The 23,752-nt window shown below is 49.6% G+C and overlaps 9 protein-coding genes across 9 annotated transcripts; 3 read left to right on the top strand and 6 right to left on the bottom strand.

The window, feature by feature from the left end:
* Window positions 1–69: 69 nt before the first annotated feature.
* racA (putative Rho GTPase Rac) lies at window positions 70–1,926 on the bottom strand. The gene is made up of 6 exons (XM_071038275.1): window positions 1,318–1,926; window positions 1,215–1,247; window positions 1,105–1,163; window positions 870–1,050; window positions 561–793; window positions 70–506 (listed from the first exon to the last, which is right to left on the bottom strand). Exons 1-6 carry the CDS (start codon window positions 1,348–1,350, stop codon window positions 446–448), a joined length of 600 nt encoding a protein of 199 aa, XP_070904899.1. The 5' UTR covers window positions 1,351–1,926; the 3' UTR covers window positions 70–445.
* A 537-nt stretch (window positions 1,927–2,463) lies between these two features.
* On the bottom strand, window positions 2,464–5,090 carry BJX68DRAFT_80255 (transcription factor domain-containing protein). Its single transcript, XM_071049779.1, has 6 exons — window positions 4,763–5,090; window positions 4,510–4,616; window positions 4,141–4,449; window positions 3,635–4,072; window positions 3,317–3,582; window positions 2,464–3,263 (listed from the first exon to the last, which is right to left on the bottom strand). The coding sequence occupies exons 1-6, from the start codon at window positions 5,000–5,002 to the stop codon at window positions 2,545–2,547; spliced, it is 2,079 nt and encodes a 692-aa protein (XP_070904900.1). The 5' UTR covers window positions 5,003–5,090; the 3' UTR covers window positions 2,464–2,544.
* Window positions 5,091–5,663: 573 nt separating this feature from the next.
* Window positions 5,664–8,482, top strand: rgd1 (putative Rho GTPase activator (Rgd1)). Its single transcript, XM_071038276.1, has 9 exons — window positions 5,664–5,962; window positions 6,025–6,078; window positions 6,156–6,762; window positions 6,829–7,037; window positions 7,089–7,620; window positions 7,673–7,816; window positions 7,871–7,965; window positions 8,014–8,084; window positions 8,137–8,482. The coding sequence occupies exons 1-9, from the start codon at window positions 5,780–5,782 to the stop codon at window positions 8,246–8,248; spliced, it is 2,007 nt and encodes a 668-aa protein (XP_070904901.1). The 5' UTR covers window positions 5,664–5,779; the 3' UTR covers window positions 8,249–8,482.
* On the bottom strand, window positions 8,483–9,921 carry BJX68DRAFT_224562 (uncharacterized protein). Its single transcript, XM_071038277.1, has 3 exons — window positions 9,532–9,921; window positions 9,364–9,471; window positions 8,483–9,310 (listed from the first exon to the last, which is right to left on the bottom strand). The coding sequence occupies exons 1-3, from the start codon at window positions 9,891–9,893 to the stop codon at window positions 8,824–8,826; spliced, it is 957 nt and encodes a 318-aa protein (XP_070904902.1). The 5' UTR covers window positions 9,894–9,921; the 3' UTR covers window positions 8,483–8,823.
* Window positions 9,922–10,038: 117 nt separating this feature from the next.
* BJX68DRAFT_224564 (N-glycosylation protein-domain-containing protein) lies at window positions 10,039–11,661 on the top strand. The gene is made up of 4 exons (XM_071038278.1): window positions 10,039–10,825; window positions 10,891–10,946; window positions 11,003–11,150; window positions 11,213–11,661. Exons 1-4 carry the CDS (start codon window positions 10,409–10,411, stop codon window positions 11,456–11,458), a joined length of 867 nt encoding a protein of 288 aa, XP_070904903.1. The 5' UTR covers window positions 10,039–10,408; the 3' UTR covers window positions 11,459–11,661.
* Window positions 11,662–11,719: 58 nt separating this feature from the next.
* Window positions 11,720–13,057, bottom strand: BJX68DRAFT_80371 (RNA-binding protein). The gene is made up of 3 exons (XM_071049780.1): window positions 12,347–13,057; window positions 12,062–12,290; window positions 11,720–11,998 (listed from the first exon to the last, which is right to left on the bottom strand). The coding sequence occupies exons 1-3, from the start codon at window positions 12,903–12,905 to the stop codon at window positions 11,809–11,811; spliced, it is 978 nt and encodes a 325-aa protein (XP_070904904.1). The 5' UTR covers window positions 12,906–13,057; the 3' UTR covers window positions 11,720–11,808.
* A 154-nt stretch (window positions 13,058–13,211) lies between these two features.
* Window positions 13,212–18,217, bottom strand: BJX68DRAFT_80409 (pleiotropic drug resistance family ABC transporter). Its single transcript, XM_071049783.1, has 3 exons — window positions 17,402–18,217; window positions 16,974–17,335; window positions 13,212–16,913 (listed from the first exon to the last, which is right to left on the bottom strand). Exons 1-3 carry the CDS (start codon window positions 18,090–18,092, stop codon window positions 13,467–13,469), a joined length of 4,500 nt encoding a protein of 1,499 aa, XP_070904905.1. The 5' UTR covers window positions 18,093–18,217; the 3' UTR covers window positions 13,212–13,466.
* A 1,222-nt stretch (window positions 18,218–19,439) lies between these two features.
* BJX68DRAFT_80391 (fungal specific transcription factor domain-containing protein) lies at window positions 19,440–22,321 on the top strand. The gene is made up of 5 exons (XM_071049782.1): window positions 19,440–20,382; window positions 20,437–20,900; window positions 20,956–21,131; window positions 21,192–21,762; window positions 21,817–22,321. The coding sequence occupies exons 1-5, from the start codon at window positions 20,013–20,015 to the stop codon at window positions 22,057–22,059; spliced, it is 1,824 nt and encodes a 607-aa protein (XP_070904906.1). The 5' UTR covers window positions 19,440–20,012; the 3' UTR covers window positions 22,060–22,321.
* Window positions 22,130–23,620, bottom strand: BJX68DRAFT_80386 (uncharacterized protein). The gene is made up of 5 exons (XM_071049781.1): window positions 23,193–23,620; window positions 22,960–23,137; window positions 22,799–22,897; window positions 22,686–22,738; window positions 22,130–22,619 (listed from the first exon to the last, which is right to left on the bottom strand). Exons 1-5 carry the CDS (start codon window positions 23,557–23,559, stop codon window positions 22,438–22,440), a joined length of 879 nt encoding a protein of 292 aa, XP_070904907.1. The 5' UTR covers window positions 23,560–23,620; the 3' UTR covers window positions 22,130–22,437.
* Window positions 23,621–23,752: the final 132 nt, after the last annotated feature.

A 23,752-nucleotide genomic window follows, 5' to 3' on the forward strand; every position in this document is an offset into this window, starting at 1 on the left:
ACTCCGTACGCTGACTATCCTTACTCTCCCCATGGAATACCCGAGTATAGAAGACAGTGTTGCGACCCTTCTCAAGAACTTTGTATATCTAACATTGATGGCAAAGATAAAATGCATGCGCGGTATTGTATTGCGTGGTGCATCTTTACACTGCGCTCAGGCTTGACCCAAACGAACGGAGATAGATGTATGACAGAAGACACCCTTTCTGGGTTTCAGACGGACACGGAGCAAGAAGAAAACAGGGAAAAGCACTGAGCGTGATATTCATGACATGCGGCGCGGGGATAAGATGAAGATACTCAAAAAGAAAAAGATCATCAAAATTGAGGTGACTAGGGTAGAGGAGAGACCCCGGATACCGTAACGCCTATTAGTTATTTATATTATTAGACCGAAGGGGGAAGAGTAAGAGGTTTAGCACTCGATCAAGCGGTAGGCATGTTCATAGAATCGTACACTTCTTGTTCCGTTGCTTCGTAGCAGGCCGGGGGTTCAAAACAGCGCTAGGAAAATCGGCGTTAGCTGGCTACAATCACAGTTTTATACAGCGGGCATACCGAATGGCCTCGTCAAATACGCTCTTCAAATTGCGTTGTGTCAGGGCAGAGCACTCCAGGTACTTGTGCGCCCGAATCTCCTTTGCCACTGCTAGAGCCTGCTCGTACGAAACAGGCTCCTGCTTCCTCATGCGAAGACCCTCAATCTGGGCCGGGTCGTCCCGCAAATCAAGTTTGGTGCCAACAAGGATGATGGGGACGTTGGGAGCGTGGTGCTCAATCTCCGGGAACCACTGCAGAGAATGTTAGCTGATGAACAAACAAGCCAGCCAGACGTTCCGCCTGGCATTGGTATCGCGCAGTATCAACCTTAGACTTGACGTTATCGAAAGACGCAGGGCTGACGATTGAGAAACAAATGAGGAAAACGTCAGTTTGCGGGTAGGACAATGGGCGAAGTCGGTCGTAATCTTCCTGTCCAGCAGTATCCCATAGTCCTAGGCTAATCGGTCTGCCGTCTACCATAACACTGGCCGTGTAATTGTCAAATCTATGAAGAGGCTCGAGTCAACAGTTGTCCGATACGTCGAACGGGGTTACGAACACCGTAGGTATGTATTCACCGGGAAAGGCATTGGTCGTGTACGATATGAGGAGACATGTCTTCGAGGCCTGGTTAGCTTCAGAATTTCTGGAGCCGGAGGAGCTACTAACCTTGCCAACGGCACCATCACCCGTCACCACACACTGTTATAGGAGCAGCATATTAGCATTGGCTTCCCGAAGACGAAGCTCGAATTCGCGCAGTGCTCCTGACCTTTAGCGATTGGGTAGCAGTACCAGTCGCCATTCTCACTCGAAAATCTCAAATTATATACACGATTGCGACAGTAACCAAGGGAATTCGGCGTATCAATCGATCCAGCGACGCAAGCAATATAGGTATAAGGGCGGTCGTGGGTGCTGCGGAGCGACGGGCGAAACGGGGGTATCTGCACGGAAAGCGATAGTAGCGATCGGTCAGTCACCAAAAATCAAACGGCACCAACGGCGGCGGAAGCAGCAAGGTGGAAGCGTATATAATGTGGAAAATAAAGAGAAATTGCAAAGAAAAAGAAGAAACGAAGCAAAAGAGGACCGAGAGGTTGTTGGAGGGGGGAAGCAGAGAGGAGAGGAAGAAGGAAGAGGGGAGAAGATGGGGCGTGGTTGGGAAGGGAGAGCGACAAGACAAGCTGAGACCAACGGAGCTCACCTTTCTAGCGCACACCGTGAAATGGGATTGACAATCAGATGGATGAGATTTAGTTTGATAGCAGAGAACCAACCACCGCCATCAACCTCGTTGTGGCCTCGCTGCTCTCTGGAGGATCGAGAACTCGGCGTCTGAGAAGCTCCCGACCACGCCAATCAGCAAGATAGACATGATATCGATTATAATAATAGTAATTTGCGAGCTAGCTAGTGGTTGAGCTACAGGGTTTATCAAATTCAAATCTGGCCATATCATATCATTTTTCCTCCTGGACGCACTGACCGGGGGGCACTGGGCAGGCTGCGAGCACTGAGCAGCGAGACTCCTGAACCACACATGGCCATCTTCCGGAACCGCGGTTCTTGTACACAATTCTCAGGGGTTTGCCCTCATAAATTATCGAACGATTCTTGATCTCTCCAATTCCTCCAGCGGGTGAGAATTGCAATAGTTCGCCAGCCACCATGTCCACACAAGGACCAAGAAAGAAGTTCCTCCAGATTTGGCCGAGCCTTACAATGAACGATGCACGAATCATGCCCGCAGCTTCACCTCCATCTGTTGGTAACCATGAATCACGATATCTGCCTCTCCGCCAGCCACAACTAAATTCCAGCTGACATTCCGGCATGCGGGGTAGTTAGTTGATCCACTCCCTAAAGCTTTGATCACCTCTATTCAGTCTATGTTTAATCTTCGCTAAGTGTGGTTAATGGCGCAAATGGTATCTCATCTAGTCGACGGAATTATGTACATACAGAAGGAAACTTTTCCACGGTCTGGACTCCATGCCTACATAACCGGCGGAGCTGCAAAGCCGGCGTCAGGTAATCCGTCAAAGACCCAGTTGAGTGAGTCAAAGACTTCGGAAAATCCCGCTTCGTTGAAGAAAGCCCCTTCTTGATCGAATGCCGGCGGGTACAACAGCGTAGGATCCTCCAGGGACCCATCCGGTTGCCGCGTAATTGAGGCCGATGAAAGGCTATGGTTGGCGGCGGTCGTGGCTTGCGTATCTTCATAACTCTTCGCAGGCCGAAATCGATGTCGCCATCGCCAAACGGTGTCATAAACGTGGCTCATACTCATGCGGCAACGAACCTTGAGGAGTAGCGTATCGTCTCCAGAATCTTCTGAACCACTGGCATTCCACATTTGAGCCAAGATATCTGCCAATCGGACAGGCCGATCGTGATCCATGACACTGATCCTTCTGAGGGCTGAGATTGCACCGTTGAATAACAGCTTTCCGTGTTCAAAATCAATATGCCGCCGAAAGTCACTTTTCAATAGCTTCATCAGAGCAAATGCCGCAGATATAATCATCTGGAGGATGTAGTTCGTTGCGTGGCCAATGAGCTCTCCGGGTGATGTTTCGAGGTCTAGCACCCGGCCGAGAAATGATGTTGTTGCGATAAAAAGCTTTGTCAAATCGTCACTTCGTGCATTGGCTCCGAGGAATACAAAATAGCGCATATGCAACTCAGCCGCCCGCAGGTGAATCATATTGATATCTAAAGGGCGATTAGCTTTCAGGTTCGGGGACAGCAACGAAGAGGGGGCGCACGAGATATATTCCTCCCAAAATCTAGCTCCATCTCCCTCAGCTCATTTTCCAATAGCTGCACAATCAAGAGCTTTTCGGAACTGATAAACTCGGCAGGATCCGGCCTGCTACTGTACAGGGACTTTGTTACTCTATCACAGAATTTTTCTATACGCAGACGAGTCCGCAGGTCCTCCGAGGGGTGATAATCCGCATCCCGAAGAGATGCAGGCTCCAGCGCCCAGTCATAGATCGTTCCCGGTGGCTGCCCGTATCCAGTAGCGACACTGCCAATGTGCTGTTAATGCCTGACTTACAAAAAGGGTAGGGCGGACTGACTTTTGTGCTACTATGTTACAGAGAACCCATGTCTGTAGGCGATCTTTTACAGCTTCACCCTGGCCTTCCATTTTGAATGTGGTAAACTCTTCGGCCTGGACCGGGCGGTGGAGTCCTAGTTGCATGGAAATCTGCATCATCAAACCACAGAGCATAAATGTCGCGTCCGTCCTTTGGCTGGTGGTAGGAAGTGGCCAAGTGCAGAGCAGGCAGAGAGCTTTGACAACGCGATAGTCCTGTGGTACGCCCGTTATTGTTGACCAAAGCAGTCTGCTGAAGGGCCCCGAAAGTGCACTAAGAAGACCTGGTTCGGAGGGAGCTCGTCGGCTAGCAACGCAAATGATTGTCCAAGCTTGAAATGGACAACGACGGAGGTACTCCTCGGGAGGCTTCTGAGGGTTCAATAAAGGAAGAAAAGGGTGATAAAACTTAAAAAACCTATGTACCATCAGAATATAATGAACAGAGAAAGAGGGATCATAAGCAGAGAACAAGGCATCACATACTGGTCAAACAGCCGTGCTACTCTTTGCCTGGATAGGGTGACATCTTCCAGCCGCCAAGGATCGTCATCCTGAGACAAGATAGATCTATCGCTGTGCATAGTCAATGGAGTTGCCAACGCCTGCGGTTCGAGCTTAGTAGACATGGGTCGTGCTCGATTTGTATTTGCAGACTCCGGGCCGCAATAAACATCCTCGGAGCATTGAGACATTTCATCACTAGCCGCAGCCTCGACCGCATGAGCACTATTGGGGTTGGTAGCGAGCCGCCGACGGAGCTCTGCTATCTCACGTTCCATCTCAGCATTTCGCCTAAGAGTGTTAGCAGAAGGAATTGAGATCAAGGTACAGCCGGCCAAGAGTTGTCCCTACCTTCTTTTGGAGATGCGTTTGAAAGAAGGCTCAACCTTGCATTCTATCTGGAGCCGCCGACAACGAGAGCAGGCGTCGGCGGGTGTCTGGACAATATCACATCGCAGCTATTACAGGTTAATTCACATGTTCCAGCTAGATGTTGATAGGAATACATGGGATAAAGGGTGCAACGGGGCGTCCTTAGGCGCGTGGTCCTTATGGACCATTGACAAAGGATGGAATGTGGATGATCAAGATAAGTACGGCTTACCTTTTGCTGTTTACACTCGTTACAAGCCTTGCGACACCCACCCCGCCGCTTCCCCGTGACAGGCGGGGTCTTCTCCATGTCTCCGGGCTCCGAGGACCTAGGAGAGAAATCGAAGCTTGTCGGTGGGCGTGGAAGCCTAGGGTTGTGCCGAAGGTCGCTGGTGGTGCCCGGCGGAGTTATCAAATTCGCATGCGGAGGAAAGCCATTTGGTGCCAGAAAACCCCGGTACTCGAGGTCCATCAGTATAAATCAGTACTTGACAATCGCCGGAATGGATCCGCGGGGCGTATCAGCACATGCACTTTGCAGACAGCGACAACCAAAGGACTTGAGTGTAGGTGCCGGAAATCGGAAGAAAAGTTTGGTGGTTCATGTGCGCGAAACTCGGCGGTTCCACAGGGCTGCTGAGTCATCGAGAACGTATGTAGTGGAGTTATACTTGGCGGCGTTCATAATAACTAGATGATAATACTACTGCTTGTATGTTGCAATGGAGACATTTCAGATTTTGGTGTATGAAAACTGTAGGTATTCTACATTTCATGAAATGTCCTTCTTTGTGAGACCCCATACTCTGGGAGTTCTGTTCGCTCAGTTCTCCTGGAAATGCAGCTCGACGATCCTAACGAGCAGCCACCCCATTACTAAAGTGTAAGGTCCTTGAACTTACCTAACAAATTCGCCGCCCTTTCTCCGCTCCTATTGTTCTCATGTTCCGTACTTGAGGGTGCTTCATGCAGGCATCACAATTTTTGGTCGGTGCTGGATTATGCCCCACGTGATGGTACCTGACCAAGCCTCACACTAAACCGAAATAAGAGGCGAACTCCTCATTCCGCCGCCTGCCATACCGAAACGAGTAAGCTGGTGACAGCATAGACTACACCCAACTTTGTGCTTAGGCTTCCGTCATTGTTCATCCAGTACGCTTTTTATAGCCCTGGGCGCATCTCAGGGGAGCCCTGAACACTCCCAACTCCCATAACCTAACTGTACCTTCTCAACCAGAGCCGCACAATGGCGGACACCACTCTCCACGATGGTCCTGCGCCCAACACCCCCTCCTCTGGAGACCCAGGAGCGCCACCCTTAAGCGCTGGTTCCGCCGCCCCTTCCGCTCCAGGTCTCGAGATCCGCCCAGCACCAGCAGTAATTCCGGAGGAGCTGAAAGCTCGGCTGGATAAAGTCATTTATTCAGATGTGAGAAAAGAAATGATTGCGTGTTATAAACGAGGATTGGATGCTAAATACTAGCCTTACAGATTGGTGTTACGACTCTCCTGACACGATTGAAGCAAAGTGTTGCCTCCGCCAGGGTTCGTCCGTTTTCCTTTCGACGACTACTCGAGTATATCAATACACCTCACGCTAACAATTCGTTCCATTTACTAAGGATTTCGCTACATTCCTGAAGAAAAGATCCGTGCTGGAAGAAGAGCATGCTCAGGGCTTGAGGAAGCTGGCGCGCTCCCTGTATGATGCTGCTCACCGACCCGAAAACCGCCAGGGGACATATAGTCATGGATGTGTCGAGCTCAACCAATTCCACGACCGCATGGCGGACCATGGCCTTCAGTTCGCGGTGTCATTGCAGCAAATGTCGGACAACCTGAGTGAGCTCGCAGCGAACATTGAAAAGGGTCGCAAGCAATGGAAGCACGAAGGATTGAACGCGGAGAAAAGAGTCATGGAGGCGGAGAGCTTGGCCGAGAAAGCCAAGGCCAAATACGACTCTCTAGCAGAGCAATATGATCGAGTGAAGACCGGAGAGAAGGCGGGTGGGAAGTTCGGCTTCAAGGGCACCAAATCCGCTGCTCAACAGGAGGAGGACCTGCTGCGCAAGGTTCAAACCGCGGATGCGGACTACGCCGCCAAGGTTCAGGCTGCTCAATCAGCTCGTCAAGAGCTGGTATCGTCCCATCGGCCCCAGGCCGTGCACAATATTCAGCAATTGATCTCGGAATGTGACTCGGGCCTTGCGCTGCAGATGCAAAAGTTCGGTATGCTTTCCGCGCATACCATATTTACTGACGAATCACCGTTCATATTCGCTGACGAATTTCTAGGAACGTTCAATGAGAAATTGCTCCTGGGGCAGGGCTTATCCATCAGTCCCTTGAAGGAAGGAGGGGACAGTGCTACTATTGCACCGAAGAGCCTCCGTGAAGTAATCCAGACAATCGATAACCAGAAGGATTACCACGACTTTGTTCTTAGCCATGAATTCAACTCTGGGGCTATCAATTCAGAGCAGATCAAGTACCACCGTCATCCTGTGAGTTCCCCACGATACCAAAGCAAATGCGTCATGCCCTAACCTTCTTAGACCTTTGGTGGAGGATCCTCTGAACCCGCGGCATCCAGCCCTCAGTTTACGTCCTCGCAAAACAAGCGGCATTCTGTCGTGATGCCCCAGCCGGCTTCACAGCCCCCACCTGCGTCCACCCAGGTCCCTCCTCAACTGCCAGTTCAAATACCAACATCGGCTCCTTTCGAGAGCACCCAATCCCTTCCGTACCCTCAGAATCCAGACACCTTCTCCCCACCACCTTTCCAGCCTCCTTACCCTACGTCGTCAGGGCCTCCGCCTGAGCCACACTTCGGGAACCCACCCCCGCCCGTGCAGAAAGGTCCATATCCCCCACCAGGCAATGGCTATCCATCGAGTCTTCCTCCTTTGAAACCAGTATTTGGTATTTCACTGGATGAGCTGTACGCCCGCGATGGAACCGCCGTTCCCATGATCGTGTATCAATGCTTCCAGGCTGTAGAGTTGTTTGGGCTTGAAGTAGAGGGTATCTACCGGCTCTCAGGCAGTGCGAATCACATTAGCCAGATGAAGGCCCTATTCGATAATGGTATGCATTCCTCTGGCGTTCTCATAACGTATCTCTAATTCGCCCATGATAGACTCCTCTCAAGTCGATTTTACCAATCCGGAAAACTTCTATCATGATGTGAACAGTGTTGCAGGGCTTTTGAAACAATTCCTCCGAGATCTCCCGGATCCTCTCTTCACGTCTCAGGCATATTCAGGTTTCATCGATGCGGCCCGTGAGCACCCAAAAGTCTTTTATGTATGTGCGTTAATGCTAACCTCTCACCTAGGCATTGACGATGACATTCAACGGAGAGACTCGCTTCATGCAATCATCAACGGCCTTCCCGATGCCCATTACGCGACTCTGAGAGCATTGATCTTGGTGAGTCTTTCCTCAATATTTCCTGATAAGTTCTAACTTTTGCTGTAGCACTTGAACAAGGTTCAAGAGCACTACACGCAGAACCGCATGAATGCAGGAAACATTGCCATTTGCTTCGGGTATGCCCTCGCTGTTTTCTCTCCTCAGATAGCTCACTGACGCGTCATATAGCCCTACTTTGATGGGCGCAAGCTCCGGCGGCAATATCGCAGATGCTGGCTGGCAAGTTCGTGTCATTGAGACAATCCTGAACAACACGTTCCAAATTTTCGACGATGACTAGATCTGGCCTGTCGAGCAGCGTATAGAGAGTCCCATGATCACGATGCTGTGTTCTAATTATTCCGCAAAGTCTCCTTTTTGTTTCCGTCTAATGGCCTTTGGCAATAGGCCATGAGGGTGCCCTTCGATTGTTCCTTTCAGCTGTATCACATTTATGCTTCTTGTCTTACTGTACATAAATACCTCGTGTTACTGGAGATGTTTGCATGACCCCACACGTTATATAATCCATAATATGGCTCTTCATAATCGTACATGTTTTCCCACTTCTGACCCAAGCTCAATTAGCAAGATATATATATACAGGTCTCGAAGGAGAAGTGCTCGAATAGATATAGTACAAATGACACACGTCTCATGAGTAGATCCCAAGGAAAAGCGCCGATGATCAGGCGGTATCACGTTTCCAGAAAAATATCTGTCAAACCTCATCCCTCGCCCGCAGCAGAACAAACCCGAAAGTCAAGGCTCAGGCGCGGGTCCGGGCACCACATGGGTAAGCCTCCCTGGGATAGGATAGAGTGTATTCTCGGTTGTGGGATTTCCAGACTGGAATCAGCTGGTTCACGGTTCAAATCACCGACGGCCCATAGAATCCTTCATAGCCTCGTATCGATCTGCGAGTGAAACCCCCATAGCAAAGAAAGGACTGTCAAGATCCTCGATGGTTGTTGCCGTAGTCTGGCCCCAAATGCGCCACTGGTCTTCCTCACCCATCCACTTGAATTTCTGGATAACGATATATTCGGTACAGTCCCGCGACTTGGTGGGCGGTTGCTCGGCTACATCTTTGGCGCCGGGTTTCTGTTGCTGGATTTTGCCTGTCGACTGCCGACTCGTGATGCGCACAGTGACCTGACGGACGCTGGAATTCGGAAGCTCGGGGATCTCAGTTAGGCGATCTGCCAAAACGCGAATTCCGGTGAACAGGGTTGACGGGCCGCGGATGTATTTATCCAAGGACCAGGTGACTTTTTCGCCTTGAGGACGCGTCGAAATGCGGCGGGTGAGGTCGTTTGCAAGGCCAGTGCAGCAGATTTTGCGAATTGTCTTAGCGTCTCCGCTGCAAGAAAGGCAAATTAGCAGATGAAACATAGATTACTGGAGTCGACTTACTTGGCGTATGCGGTGTACATCTGTTTGTGAAGCTTGAGAGCTATTTGCCGTCGCTCTTTCAACAGTAATGGCTGCGAATTCCCCTTAAACTTACTGAAGTAAAAAAGGCTAGAATACAGTTAGCTACGGCCACTGAGCATCCATGGCGCAAGGAATGGCTATACTCACGCAGTGAAGTTTTGGAACCACGACTTCAACCACAACCATTCAAAGTGTAGTCTTTCCTTAGGTTGTTTAAAGATGGAGGGTAAATCTCCCCATAACGGCCGAATAAACGTCCCTGGCAGCATTCCAATATCCTGCGGCAATTCTGATCGTGAAACGTTCATTCCCCTAGCCTTCATGCTGGGTTGTGCTGGCTGTTTCATCGAGATAGTCTGCGGCATGCCTCGATTCTGCTGCAGAGCGCTGCGCTGCGAGGATAGGGAGAAATGTCGGCATTGAGACGAAAATGTGGTAGACAGAGGGGAAACCGTGGTATGAGGTCGAGCCACTGAGAAGAGCGACCCTTTTGGTATTGAGGCCGCCATTGTAAGAGTCGTGTGCTGGTTCCCCGTTGGTCGAAGTTGATGCGATTTTTTGATGGCGCCAGAAATCTGGAGGTGGAGTCACGTGCAGGCTCGTGGCAGCGACGGTCTCCTGAGCTTAGTTTCTAGACTTCTTATCTCTCTTTCTGCTCCTCACACGCTTGCTTCAAAGCGTTGTCGATCCTCGTCGACCCCGTCAAAGCTCGGATACCTTGTGGCTCGGTCCGCCATTCGGTTGCTAGTACCTTGGTCGCCTTGAAAAAGCCCACGTCCATCCATTTGCCCCAGAAAACAGACAAGCCGATCGGGGGACAGTCACATACCAATAAGTGTTTTTACGCCGTTCTCAGGCAGTTCATACTTGTCAAGTCTCTAGTGTCTTTTATGCCACGGCTGCATATGCCGTATTGTTAAGGCTGGCTCCTCTCCGGGACGATGCTCCTCCGCCCTTCTCTCCCCGCAGCCGATCGTCTCCTGAGCCTGAGTTGATACACTCACATTCCGCCTCCACCCTTTTCATGCCCTCGTCATATTTTCCCTCCATCGCCATTCCGCCGATAGATATTCGCGATAAAGACGTGGCTTCGCCTGCCACATCCCCCGTTGTGCCGCCCTCCCCCACTTCTACTTCTCATACATCCAACAGCACTGATGCCGGTGACACGACGCCCTCCGCTCTACATCCGCGTGTTGCAGTTATACTGGGAGTAGATCGGAAATGGTGGGTTCCTCTCCTAGTCTGTCGGGCTTTGAGCACTGCGCCTGCTGCATGGTGGGGACTCCGCTGTGCCTTTACTTTCCTGGCCGAGCTCTTACATATCCGGCCGGGAATGGGACGTGAGGGATGGGCGGCGGCGATCGTTGGGAGTGTCGGAGCGGACTGGGACGTTGAGAGGAGATTTCGTGTTACGGAGGTAGCATTGGCTATTATGTGGGTATGTCAGCCATCCTTCTGTTCTTCTTTCCAGGCATTACCCTGTTACTAACTGTGCAATCCCAGTGCTGTGCATCTGCATATCTTTCTTATTTTTTTGCGGATTGTATGATGTCTCGCTGGTAAGTATATCACAACTACTACTCCCGAAACGGGTTGATTTACCGATCTTCGACAGGCTTTTGAATTATACCCCCCCGGCTGTTGTTATTCGTCTCCTCACAACGAATGGTTTAATTGCGTACATCACATCTTGGGTTCTTTACCTATCAGGCGCATCTTCCGACCCTCGTCTTCTTTTACCAGCCTGGATCTCAATTACAACTGTGAGTTCTTTCAGCTGTCATCGTATACTAGCTCTAGGTTTGCTGACATTTTGACTTTATAGACATTGACCTTTTTGTACCATGCCACCCAGAATCATGCTACGATCAAACGTGAAACTGCTGCCTCGCTCCTGGTGGTTTCCGTGGCCAGCTTTGTCAGTATGTCTTCACTACTTCTACAGCTACACTTGACACGCGAGAATGAACCCGAAGTACCGCTCTTCGTCTTGACGCGGAAAATATGGGATTTCGCAGTTGAAGTTGTCCAGAGCATGCGAGTTGCAAATGACCGGGTTCGGGAGCTCTAAGTCCGGCAATGCGATGAAGAGAGGTGTTGGTTGTCTGATCTACTATAGAATATTGGGGCTGAAATTCAAAACCTCTGTCCCAGGTGCTGTCTTCACAATTTGCGCGATCTACGCGGAGCGACGCGCTCGCTTGTACATAGAATAGAAAGTTTGAGCGACCTACAATGGCCATTGACGACAGAATGAAACCGAATCAAACCACATTTCCAAGCTGAACTATATTCTGGCAGGTGTAGGGTATCTGCACAAAAATGCTGAAAGCAACAAAAACAAAAAAAAAAAGAATAAAAGTCGAGCCCCTTCCCGTCAAAGGTCGCTTGTATAACTCATTATAAGGGGCGTTCAGCCTCTCAAGCCATGCGCATCCTCCGACTAGGGTGGATACCAGCGAAAGGGTCTGCCCGGGAATCGTCGCCTTCTGATTTCTGGGGCTTCTCCTTCTTGGTATCAGTGGCCTGGCGTTTTCGTTCCTCTGCAAGTTTCTGATTCTTGTATTCAATCTTCGCCTTTCGATGCTCAGACTTCCCGCCACCGCCGGCACTATTTAATTATCTCGTCAGTATATGGTTTAATGGCCCTGACGCAGAGAGACAGTTGACCTACGTCAATTCAACGTTGATTCGCCGAGGCGGATACTTTCCATCATCAAACGAGGAGTGATGATAGAGCTTCAGACAGGTCTTCATCCGGTCGTAATTGTCGAACTCGACGAAGCCGAAGCCGCGGCATTTTGTGGGTTTGTCCTGTTGAGTGGCCACTCGCACGGATATCGGTTGTATCTTCTCGAAGTGTGCTTTCAGTGACTCGGCGTTGGCGGAGTAGGGGAGATTTCCTATAAGCTGGTTGAGACACATGTGCGGGTCCTGATTCGAGCATTGTGGCACTTACCAACGAAAACAATGAATCTGGCAGCCTTCTGCTTCGCAGGAGCTTCTGTCTCTTGTTGTTGGTCTGATTCGGGATTTGACTGTTCCTTGTCTTTCTGCTTCTTCTCCTTCTTGGCCTTTTTGTCCTTCTTCTTCTTCTCCTTTCCCGATTTCTCCGTCACAGCTGCGTCGCCGTCGATGTCCATCGCCTCCGGTTCCTGGTTAGCTTCACGTTCTGGTTCGGCGCCGTTTGTCTCCTTGGTGGATTCCTCCTCAACATTCTCATTCGCAGTTTTCAGTTTCTTCTCCTTCTTTTCCTTCTTTTCCTTCTTCTCTTTTTTCTCTTTCTTCTCTTCCTTGTCCTTCTTTTCTTTTTTCTCCTTTTTCTCCTTCTTATCCTTCTTGGACCTCTCTTCAACGGCCTCCTCGACCCCGTTCATGGTTTCGGTAACATCCTGCTCCTTGCGCTTCTTCTCCTTCTTCTCTTTTTTCCCTTCCCGCTTAGCCTTCTTTCCCTCGGGCTCAACGACCGCGACATCCTCGGGGGGATTCTGCTCGAGCTTGCGCTTCTTCTCGCCCATTGTTTAATTTGCGATAATCGGTATTATAGAGAGTTGATTGGGTAGTTGAAGAAATCGCGGAATGTATAATATAATTCAATAGAACCTGCGCAATTCCCACCCCAAGAAAAGGCACTCGAAGGGACTTAAAGAATGACAACAAGTTTTGGTCTGGGGATAATCTACAAGCAAAAAAATTGGAAAATTCCGCTTTTTGCCGGGCGGAGCGCGGAATGGGCCCTAGGCGGTGAAATATCAGGTTCTCCACTCAGCTTTTTGTCTGCCTGAGGCATTATGGATTAGGGCTAAATTACGGATGGAGTGAATGTAGAGAGCTTATACACAAAGGTCTATACATTTGCATTGTATGTTCAAAGCTGTTGTGAGTATGGTTGAAAGTAGTCGAGATTATAAAGACTGCACAACGAAAAGACATCCACAATAGACGGCAGGAGAGAAGAGAAAGAAAAAGTAAAAGAACGGCACGGTCGAGGTAGGGTTAACTGAAAGCGCAGAAAGTAAAACAAAACAGTGTCCATAGCGAGCTTCACCTGAATCTTCGGAGCAAGCAGCAAGCCCCATCTATGTCGTCCCAGACGCTTTCTTTCCCTTGGGTACGCGAGCCAGCCAGTAGATGAAAACTGCCCCAGCAATATTGAACGCGATGTACACCCACATCAAGCCAAAGTTCCTCCAGGCCTCAGAGAAGTCGCTGCCAATTTCCCCAAGGTACGTGTCGGTCTTGTCCATTGTGCAAAATGAACACTCAGAGGTAGAACCGGGATCGAGAAGGTAGCCACTTCTAGAAGAGTTGATGAAGGGGCGCATGTATTCCTCGCATGTCTGGTTGTCGGGTGGTGCGAACCTGAGATACTCGACATTCTCGCACTCGACATTCGTTCCCGACAGGCCTGTCGAAAGCATTGCTGAGACCAGGTATGAAAATGGTGAGACTCGATACATGAAAATCCAGAAACGAGGCATATCACTTGAGGAGGAAAGAACACCACAGAAGATCAGGCAGAGGGAAAACAACATATTTGCGATATTGCCTCCCGTTTCAGCCAATTCGATCCCTGCAATAACCATATGAGCAAATGTTGAAGTAAAGAGCAAGAAAGTCCAGATTAGCAGGAACATAAGGCCACCACGCTCGGTTACTGTATCAGTTGGCTTTGCATTATTATACAAGCCAATAGGGTAGTACCAGCAGAAGAATATGAGTGCTGCCATCAGCGAGTTCCAGGGAAGCTCAACAATAATATTAGCAGTCATAAAGGCTTTCCAGGAATATGCCTTTGACGGGCGCTCTCGTGCTTCATATAGAGAACGTTGAGTGACAAAGTTGGGCATAATTTGTTGAACAAGGTTTCCAAAGATCGTCATCAACATGAACACACTGAACATTTGATTTTGGAGCCCTTGGAGGGACGTCGGGGCGTCAAAAAATGAAAAGCCAATAAAGAGTGGTGTAATAATGCAGAGAGCGGCTTTGGACCAAAGGTAGGTTGGCGTACGGTAGTATTGAGCAAATACTCGAACCAAACATTCCCAGAGTTGGATGTAGAACGGCGCAGCAAACTCGCTCAGTGCACTTGGATCGGCTTCTCCAACTGGCCTTGCTGACAATGTGGCTTTCAGGTCAGCAAGGTGTCCTTTGACTTTGCCATATTCTGGACTCTCTCGCCATGTCTTCACCCAGTCAATAGTGGTATGGGAGCCTGGAGCTGCTCCAATAACTTCCAACATCCACTCAGCTGGATTATGACCAGGGGGCAATGCATGAGCGCCGTTGCGGACAAAGTAATCTGAAAGGATAGAGGAATTTTCTCCAATCTCACCAAAATAAATGGTTTTCCCTCCAGATGCTAACAGCAGAAGCCGGTCAAATCTCTGGAATAGCATGGCTGATGGTTGGTGTATAGTGCAAAGGATCGCTTGGCCATGCTGGGTCAAGGTGTCAATCAGGTCTAGAATAGACCACGAGGTTTGGCTGTCAAGCCCACTTGTTGGTTCATCCAAAAAGAGCAAGAGTTCAGGTTTTGCAGCGAGCTCCACTCCAATCGTCAATCGTTTGCGTTGCTCAACATTCAGACCCTCTCCAGGTACACCCACAATGGCATCCGCATATGCTTCCATGCCCAGAAGCTTGATAACTTCATTAACATAGTCAAGCTTCTCCTGGCGACTGAGATGGGCAGGTTGACGTAGTATTGCACTGAATTCAAGAGCTTCCCGCACCGTTGATGTAGCTAGGTGAAGATCTTGCTGCTGCACATACCCTGTTTTTCGCTGAAAGGACTGATCACGCTGGTGTCCGTCAACAAGCATTGAGCCGGTTACAACACCCATTGTGACCCTGGTGGCTAGAACATCAAGCAATGTCGTTTTCCCTGCTCCAGATACGCCCATCAGGGCAGTACATGTGCCAGGTTTGACCCAACCATCAACGTGATCAAGTATCCTCCTTGGTTGTCCTTTGATCTCAATATCATAACAGACATCTTCCCAATGAAAAATTGCCGTTTGTTTCTGGATCTTTGCCGAGGGTTGGGGCATAGATTCTTCGGTCTGGGGAACGTTGGCAGGTAAGCTGGGGTTTTCGGGATCATTCTGAATGACAGAGATGTGGGGTTGACGGCCACGGCGGAAAAGGAGGACTTCGCCTTTTGACTTTTGTTCTGATATGTATTCGGTTCCCGCAAGATAAGTGAAAGTGAAAAACACCATGAATCCGATCATGATGCCCATGTTCCTCCATAGATGACTCTTCGAGTATTCGTAGCTTAGCTCAAGGAACATGGACCCGTCAACAATCGAGGAGCCGGCCTCTGCACCAACTGTTCCACAAATTCGGTGCTCCATAGAAACGCTCTCATATTGGCCACCAGAAGGGATAATACCCATACATTCAAATTGCCGACCATCGAATTCATTGACCATGAAGCTTTCGAACGCGTAAGCAATGGGGTTAATGTAATTGATCCAACGGGACCAGCCAAGCATATTCCGAGTGGGGATAGTAAAGCCAGTGTAGATGACCATGGCTAGCATGAGCGTGGCTGCCGGTACAAGGGCTTGGGAAAGTGTACGAGATGCAGAGGCAATAGTTCGAAAAATCATTGACATGGTAAATGTGGTGACCACGGAGAAAATCCAGAAGGTGAAGAAAGCACCAGGTTCACGACGCAGGTTGGTCATGAAATATAAAGGCATGTTGAACGTGACAGAGTTGATCAGCTTGTAGGGGGTATCGCATAGCATTGATGCAACTGCCTCTGCAAATGGGTGGTAAAAAGCATATCTTGATTGCTTTTCCACAATCGGCCGCTGTGCGTAAAGAGTCAGGATTTCCAACGCGCTTGAAAATGCGTTCATGAGCACCGCGAAGAACAGAAGAGCTCCCCGGTGATAGAAACTCCTAGTGTCGTCTGGGAGGTCGTAGAAAACTGAGGCAATGATTAGAGCCATCACAAAGTTGCCAATTAGACCTGTTGCTGTAAGGCTGAAATCCCCTCGAAGGCGTTGAAATCCGCGAATGACACAGAGGTTTATTTGCTGCTGGATCGAAACGGTGTATGGTGACTTTACTCGTTGACGCTTTGCTTGCATAGCCTTGCGTGCACCAACAAAGGCATCATAAGATGGACCTCCAATAGGGTACTGCGTTTCGAACCCTTCAATTTCCATCATGAGCTTGGCATATGCGTCGCTATTTTTCCACGCGGTAACGAATTCATCAGGTGTACGAGGCACACGGCCTTCATAGCCAGGGCGAACCAGACGCTCCGATGGACTCGTAAGCGATGTCAAAAAGTCTGCTGTTGTCTGTCGCTCTGGGCACTCGAATCCCATATTAACGAAGAATTCCTTCGCCTCTCTGGTGTGTCCAAAGTAGATTTGCCTTCCTTCATAGAGAACAGTGACCTTGTCGAAAACGTCATATGCGCTTTGCGACGCTTGATAGATTGCCACGCAGGCGGTTGAGCCAGTGTACTTGCTCATCAAAGCCAAGTTCTTGCAGAATTCCTACAGCCATTCATTAGCACATTTGAAATTGCTGCAAGCAAGAGATTCGAGGCTGCTTACCAGAGCATTGGCGCTGTCAAGCCCTCTTGTACTATTGTCCCAGCACTGAAGTGGCGCCTGGCTTAATGTAGCCTCTGCAATACTAACACGCTTTCTCTCGCCACCGCTGACTCCACGTATAAAGTCATTACCCACGCGTGTGTTTATTGTATGAGGAAGTCCAAGCATTGCCATTACCACATCCCTCATATGCTTAGCATATTGCTCCTGAGTCACGCCCTCAAGGCGGTTGCGTGGTGCCCGTGCAGCAGCGGCGAAAGCCAGGGTATCTCCTACAGATAGTTGTGGAAAATGAACATCGGTCTCTGCTGTATAGATGGCTTCTCCTCGGAAGGCATTGTGCATTTGCTTGGCAGAAATACCTGGAATGAGATATCACAATGCGTTAGCGATGCTATAGTTCCTCCCCTAGTTGGCTTCTCGCTCACCTTGATAGTTCATCACTGTATCCTCCGAAACCGAGATTCCATTCATCTCACCCGCAATTGTCTTGAGAAACGTTGAACATCCACTTCCAGGCCTTCCCAGAACCACCAGCATTTCTCCGCTCCTCACCACTCCGTCAAAGCCACGGAGGATTTGAATCTTTGGCATTTTTCTGCCAATCAGTCGACGAGCTATAGTGCTAAACTCGAGAAGCACATTTAGAACGTCTTTTTGGTAGTCGGTGGGGGACCCGAAGCCGTGGACGCTGAGGCTTCTGAAAGCGATACCAGCTGTACGTTCAGGATATCTCTCTGGGTCGCGAGACCTGATCTCCAGTAGCATCTTCATCCAGTCCCGCACTCGGAAATTAGGACTGTTGGGATTGAGAGGCGAGTCGGGGTCTTCGAGGGAGAACGGGTTCTCCAGCGTGCTCTTCGATGTCAATCTTGTAGACTGACGGGTCAGCTGGCGGGTCAATTGCCTGGCCAGAGAGCCAATATGAGCCTCCATGTCGTGCTTATCGTCGTTGAGCGTCTCCCCATCTTCGCTCTTTTCCTTGTCGGCATTGTCTGTATGAGGACCCATGTGATCGGACTGATCATAGTCGGTGAAATCCTGCAATTGTGGCATGTTGTGGCTGACTACCGACTGGGATCGAGGGATATTAGGAGCAATTGTCCCTAGAAGCGACATTTTGGCGTGAGCCCGCCAACGAGATCATACAAGAGTGTAAACCTTGAAACCTGCGATGACTCGAAGAGGAACTGCTGACCGAGGCGGGAAGGTGAGCAACGAAAGTTGATATAAGGCTGTCGATTCCTCGGAGAGATCGAGGCCTATATACTGAGCAAACTACCAGACGGGCCCTTGAGGTTCCGTCTTAGATTATTTCGTCCGAGGGGCTATGACGAGGATATCTACAATCAGCAGATTTACCGTCATATCACGAAAGAACTCCACCCGGATCGGAAACGCCATCGACTGCCAGGAGGAAGAGACAGACGGATGATAACACATCAGCCAAAAAGAATCCCGAAGCCGATTGGAGAGGTATCTGCAGTGTTTGTTGTGAAAGGCATGCCGGTAGTAGAAAGACCCGGCTGTGAATAAGGCAGAGCATGGTCCAAAAAGTCTTCCGGGCAGCCGGCAGTATTTTGAGCTTCTGGGGTATCATTCTCCTGGGCAAGAACAATGCGATGTGCCATATTGGCTTGGCTGGGCGAGGAGGCACAGGGCTGGGGTAATTTGTTGAATTATGTGGCTACATGGGAGTCACTGCTCCCGGTTCCGAGGGAGCTGAGCAAAAGTGGTTTGACGCTGTCACCCATTTTGCAGCCTCTTCTTTCCCGGTCATACATAAGAGCGATGCATTCCATTGCCACTCCTGTGGTGCATCTTCGGATAGCTTGAGGAACTTGGTCTCGATAGACTGGCACCAGAGATCTCAGGGCTATGCTTCGAACTGATGCCCATTATGATCAGAAGAAACCCAGTTTTTTAATCCTTGAGAACACTCCGAATCCATCGACGGGAAAGACTTCGCGTTGATTCACGATCATGAGACATCTGTTGACTGGCAAGCTCGATCTAATGATTGGTGTTCAGGTTGCATGGTCAACTGGCCTGGTCGACAACCGGTAAACTATCCATGGATATGAGTACCGCCTCAATACGACTGTCAAGTTGACCGTCGGGGAAGCATCCGGCTTCCGTCCGCAATGTGAAAGCACGTGACCTTGAGATTCCGTTATTTGAACGCGCATCATTGGCTAGTCTCCGCACAACTGTGTAAGCTAGTCCCAATTCAAACTGATCCTTGGGTTTTATTGACAGGACATTACTAGTGCAAGACGCCGAGGACTCGGAGGACGACCGCTCGGGCTTCTTCTTGTTTCTCTGGCTTTGGCCCTCCAGGCCTGGGCCTCCGGATCGCAGCCCCTCCGGACAATAACTGAGGAAGTTGAGGTGCAATGGATGCCCGTGTTGCTTTCACCAATGAGGATCAGAAACTGGATTCGTTCAAGCGACCGAGTGTCTTGGCCATCGTGTTCGCATCCACGTTTCAGAATGGAGTAGCAGGTCGTAACGTGTGATCTGGGGGCCAACAAACTAGCGCGGCGACCGTTAGATAACCTCGTCGAAGGAAGCTTGGGTTTGTCTCTCGCCGTCTTCCTCTGCTCATTATTCTCTTACTCGGAGCAACGTCTATTCATCGCGAATAGACAGCAACACTCGACAACGCGCAAACTCCACAATGAGGCACGCGTCGAGTAGCAACAAGGTCGCTAAACCCCGCTTCCGGCCTGGCGGAGGAAGGACAGACCAAGGGTCTGGGAGAAATCGGTCCAGAAAACAAGTGGGCGTTGCAACCCCGGATTCATGGAGTAAGCGCTAATCGTTTACTTCGCAGCGGAACGAGACGCACCAGTTCAACGAACTGCAATCTGACGCGAACCAAGACTCAGACCACCCCGGTCCAAAGAGGCTTAAGACAAGCGACGATGCAAATGAGTATAGACGTCAAAGAAATCTCAAAAAGTACTCAAATGACCCTTGCCACTAATAGGCATCTGTACATGGCGACTGACGTATACAAACCTTGACCGTAGCCTTATGATGATCAACCGCTTAGAGTCAAACATAGGGCGAATGGAAGCACATTTGCAAGAACTGGGGTTTGATATCCGCAGAACAGAGTCGGCACAGACATTGCCAGGGTTCGCGGAATCCGATTGTGCACAGTCGCCCCCATCACCGCCGCTCTCCGAGCCTGCCGATAGCGCAAACCAAGGAAGCTCGAATGGTGGTCTACACCCGAATGACACCTACGTAGATTCGAGGGCACCTCAGAACCCCATCTTTACGCGTCTTGAAACGGATCAACTCGTGCCCGATTCTCAAGATGACGAGGAAGGCCCCCTTTGGGATGACATTGCTGGACTTCTCCTCCCAAGATGCCTTCTCGACACTCCAACTGCTCGTGGTGAGTTGTCTCATATATAAGGGCTTTGTTTCAATAAGTAACCTATTCACTCAGGTCTGAGGGCATTATCGCCTGAAGGAATGAAGTGGGTGGGTCAAAAGGCCGGTGTGACCCCCACCCTATCATCTGAAAGTCATTCGAAGGCCACATTGTACGGCTCATTGAGTGGTGACTTCCCAAGAAAGGAGTTCTGCCCGCTACCCCCGAAAGAAGAAGCCTCAGCCCTTCTTTACGAGTACTTGAAAAGCTTCAACTGTTTATGCCCTCTATATGAGCAGGCTAAGCTTGTGTCTCTCTTCGATCAGGATAATCTTGACGTCGTTCTTCAATCCCCTGCGCTCTGGGCCAGCGTCAACGTTGTATTTGCTCTAGCAATTGCTTTTCGCATCAAGGATAGAACTACTGCTCAGGCAGAACACCAAAGAAGCTGGCTCTTTATCAAGAATGCCTTTAGCGTCTACCATGATCTCTGCCTTGGTCAACCGGATTTATGGTCCATTCAGGCTCTTCTCGGAATGGTATGGGTTAATCTCGGCTTCAATAGCCACATCCATCAGCTGACATGTCTCCCAGTCAATTTTCTTTCTAGGGACGATGTCCGCTGAGCCCTGCAACTTTCTCGTTGCTGCCGCGATACGTATGTGTCAACAGTTGGGGTTGGGGACTACTGAGGAAGGAGCTTCACCATCGTCCCAAGATTTGAAACAGCGACGGTATACTTTTTGGATCGCCTATTGCCTTGATAGAGAGTAAGATATACGAAACGTTATTTCATACATTATGCAGCTAATCTCTTTGACTGAAATCAGGATTTCTCTCCGCTTCGACAAACCACCAGCGCAGAGTGATGACGATATGAGCATTGAAATCCCTACAGAGCCACCAGCAGACGGTGCTCGCATAATTCCGACAATCAATCAACACAGCAATTTCAATGTTTTCAAAGCACAATGCCAGCTCGCGACCATCAAGGGCCAATTATATAAGGATCTATATTCAGCCGCAGCAAAGAATAGGACGTTGGGCGAGATAATGGCTTCCATAGGGACACTGGATGAGAAGCTTCAGGACTGGATAGAAAACCTGCCGGCAGATTGTCAACCAGATGCGCCAGGCTTACCCAAGTTTTCCCAGCCGTCGATATCTGTTATGATGCTCTATCTCCACTACTCCTACTTCCACTGCATTATTGCAATCCATCGGTTGATCTGCAGTCGGAAAATTATGATAGCGGACGAACTGCTAAAGAAGCAAGGTATCGACTTTTCCGCTCCTCCACCCCACACTTCCAAAGTGTTTGAGTCTTCGAGTCTATGTGCGCACGCTGCGAGGGCCTCTATCAGACTGATGAGATATATGCCAGAGGGCCATTTGTCTTTGATTGGGTAAGTGCACATCTTGTTCTCATGCCTCATGCCATGCTAATTCGCCTACCGAATCCTCATCTATTATCCCATCATCGCTTTGTCAACACTTTCATCGACTATTATCCAGAATCCTCGTGATGCTTCCAGATTATCCGATTTGAGGCTTATCGATCAGGTCGAGAAGTTCCTGTCTTCCCAGATTGTAAGCATACCAAACGAAGGTATTGCACGACTCAAGGCGTATTGCGCGAACTACCGCAATGCTGCTGAAACCGCCGTCCATAAGACCATGCAATTTTGCGGCACTTGAATGTCTTCTTGGATATCTCTACAACAAGAAGAACAGCTTCTCTCCATTATTCAAGGACAACTCGCCTTGCGGAACCAACCGTTGACGGACCGGTTGCGAAGGCGAAGAGCCAGGTTCCGCCTCTACCAGACATGCCAGTGATGGCATGCTTGCTTAGCGTGCCAGGCCTTGAGGCGTGCCGAGAAGACTACCCAATCGAGCAGTGAAAATAACCGGAGATGGGCTCTATGAACGCTCGATACCTGCACTCGTGTTTGCCTTACGGGATGTGATTTTGTAGACGCTATCTATATGACCAAATAAGATAAGCCCACAACAAGGGACAAGCCCCTCAACCATTATCAAAAAAACGCCAACAAAAATCATTATAATCGTAATTCAAAAGACTAGGATCTCGACCTTCTTGTCCTTTGCGCCGTACCGGTCTCGAAACTCGGACCGGGTGAGTAACTGCAAGAGTGGAAGATGAGTTTCCTTCATGTCGAAAATACCCCTTTGTTTCTGGTCAACATAAGAGCCGTCAATGACGATTCTTTTCAGCTCATTCAGTTTTAGAGAACCTGTGCCTGTCAGTTCAGTAGCCAGGCATCAGCTGATGGGGACTCAAACACGCGATGCGGTCATACCTGAATCGATAAGATCGGAGATACGAGAGGGGGTTCCAGCTCCAATCCCAACTCTAAATTAAAGCTCAGTATATAGCAACTATGTGCAGCTAAATCGACTGGGTGATGCTTACCGAGCGCGTTCCAGGAATTGCTTGGCTTCCTCGAGCTTTATGTGTTTAGCGAACAGCTTGCCGATAGGAGCTTCTTTCGTTGAGAATGTTCGAAGCGCTCTACTTCTGGTCAGAGTTCTGACTTTTTTTCTCCACTGCGGGTTGAGAATGGGGGTTCGTACCTGACGACATCAGCAGCACGAAGACCGGCAGGCGAAACTACCAGAGTATGTGGCGTTCCCTTTTGCTCGGAAGAGTCAGAAAGATTGGCATCCTTTGGGCTAAATGCCTTTAAGAAGTCCGGGAGCTTGTCCAAAGTCCTCGGGGAGTCGAATGATGATGTATCAAGAAAGGCAGAGTCTGGATTTCGTTTTAGTAAACTGCAGGTAGTCAAACTCAGGGAACATCACCATACCTGGAACACTCAAATCGCTCAACTCGACCGCAGTGAGGTCCTTGTTATGCCGCTTGGCCTTTTGCACAAAGTGGTCTGCGAGCAATCGACCATCCATCTTTCCAATGGCTTCGTCCGTACCGCCCTTGCGTTCTTTGGCCAAAGGCTCTCCTCTGATAGCCTTGGGCTTATCCTCCTGGTCCTTGTCCTTTCCCACTTTCTTATTCTTGCCATGCTTTCGCTTCTTGTCCTTGGGGCCTTCAGAAGCATTGCTTGTGGGCTTGGAAGCGCCGGCCTTGTTCTGCTTAGGAGGTTCTTCGACTTGCCTCTTGCGCTTCTTGTCGACCTTGCCGGCGAGACCAGACGGGGTGGGTGCTTCGCTGGACATTTTGGCCTGAGTAATTAGAATAACTCAATCCTCGGAACTCTCCGTTCTCTGAAAAATGTCCCGATAAATGTATCGGTTCTTTGCGTCGCATTTCCTGGGGAACTTTTTATGCTGAGTCATCAATTCTCCTTATCGATAAGGAGCTACTGCGCCGCAAATAGAATCTCCAGCGAGGGTTGTTGTTCTCTGGACG

Source organism: Aspergillus pseudodeflectus (genome assembly GCF_044049435.1).
Source record: "Aspergillus pseudodeflectus strain CBS 756.74 chromosome Unknown BJX68scaffold_2, whole genome shotgun sequence".
NCBI lineage: Eukaryota > Fungi > Ascomycota > Eurotiomycetes > Eurotiales > Aspergillaceae > Aspergillus > Aspergillus pseudodeflectus.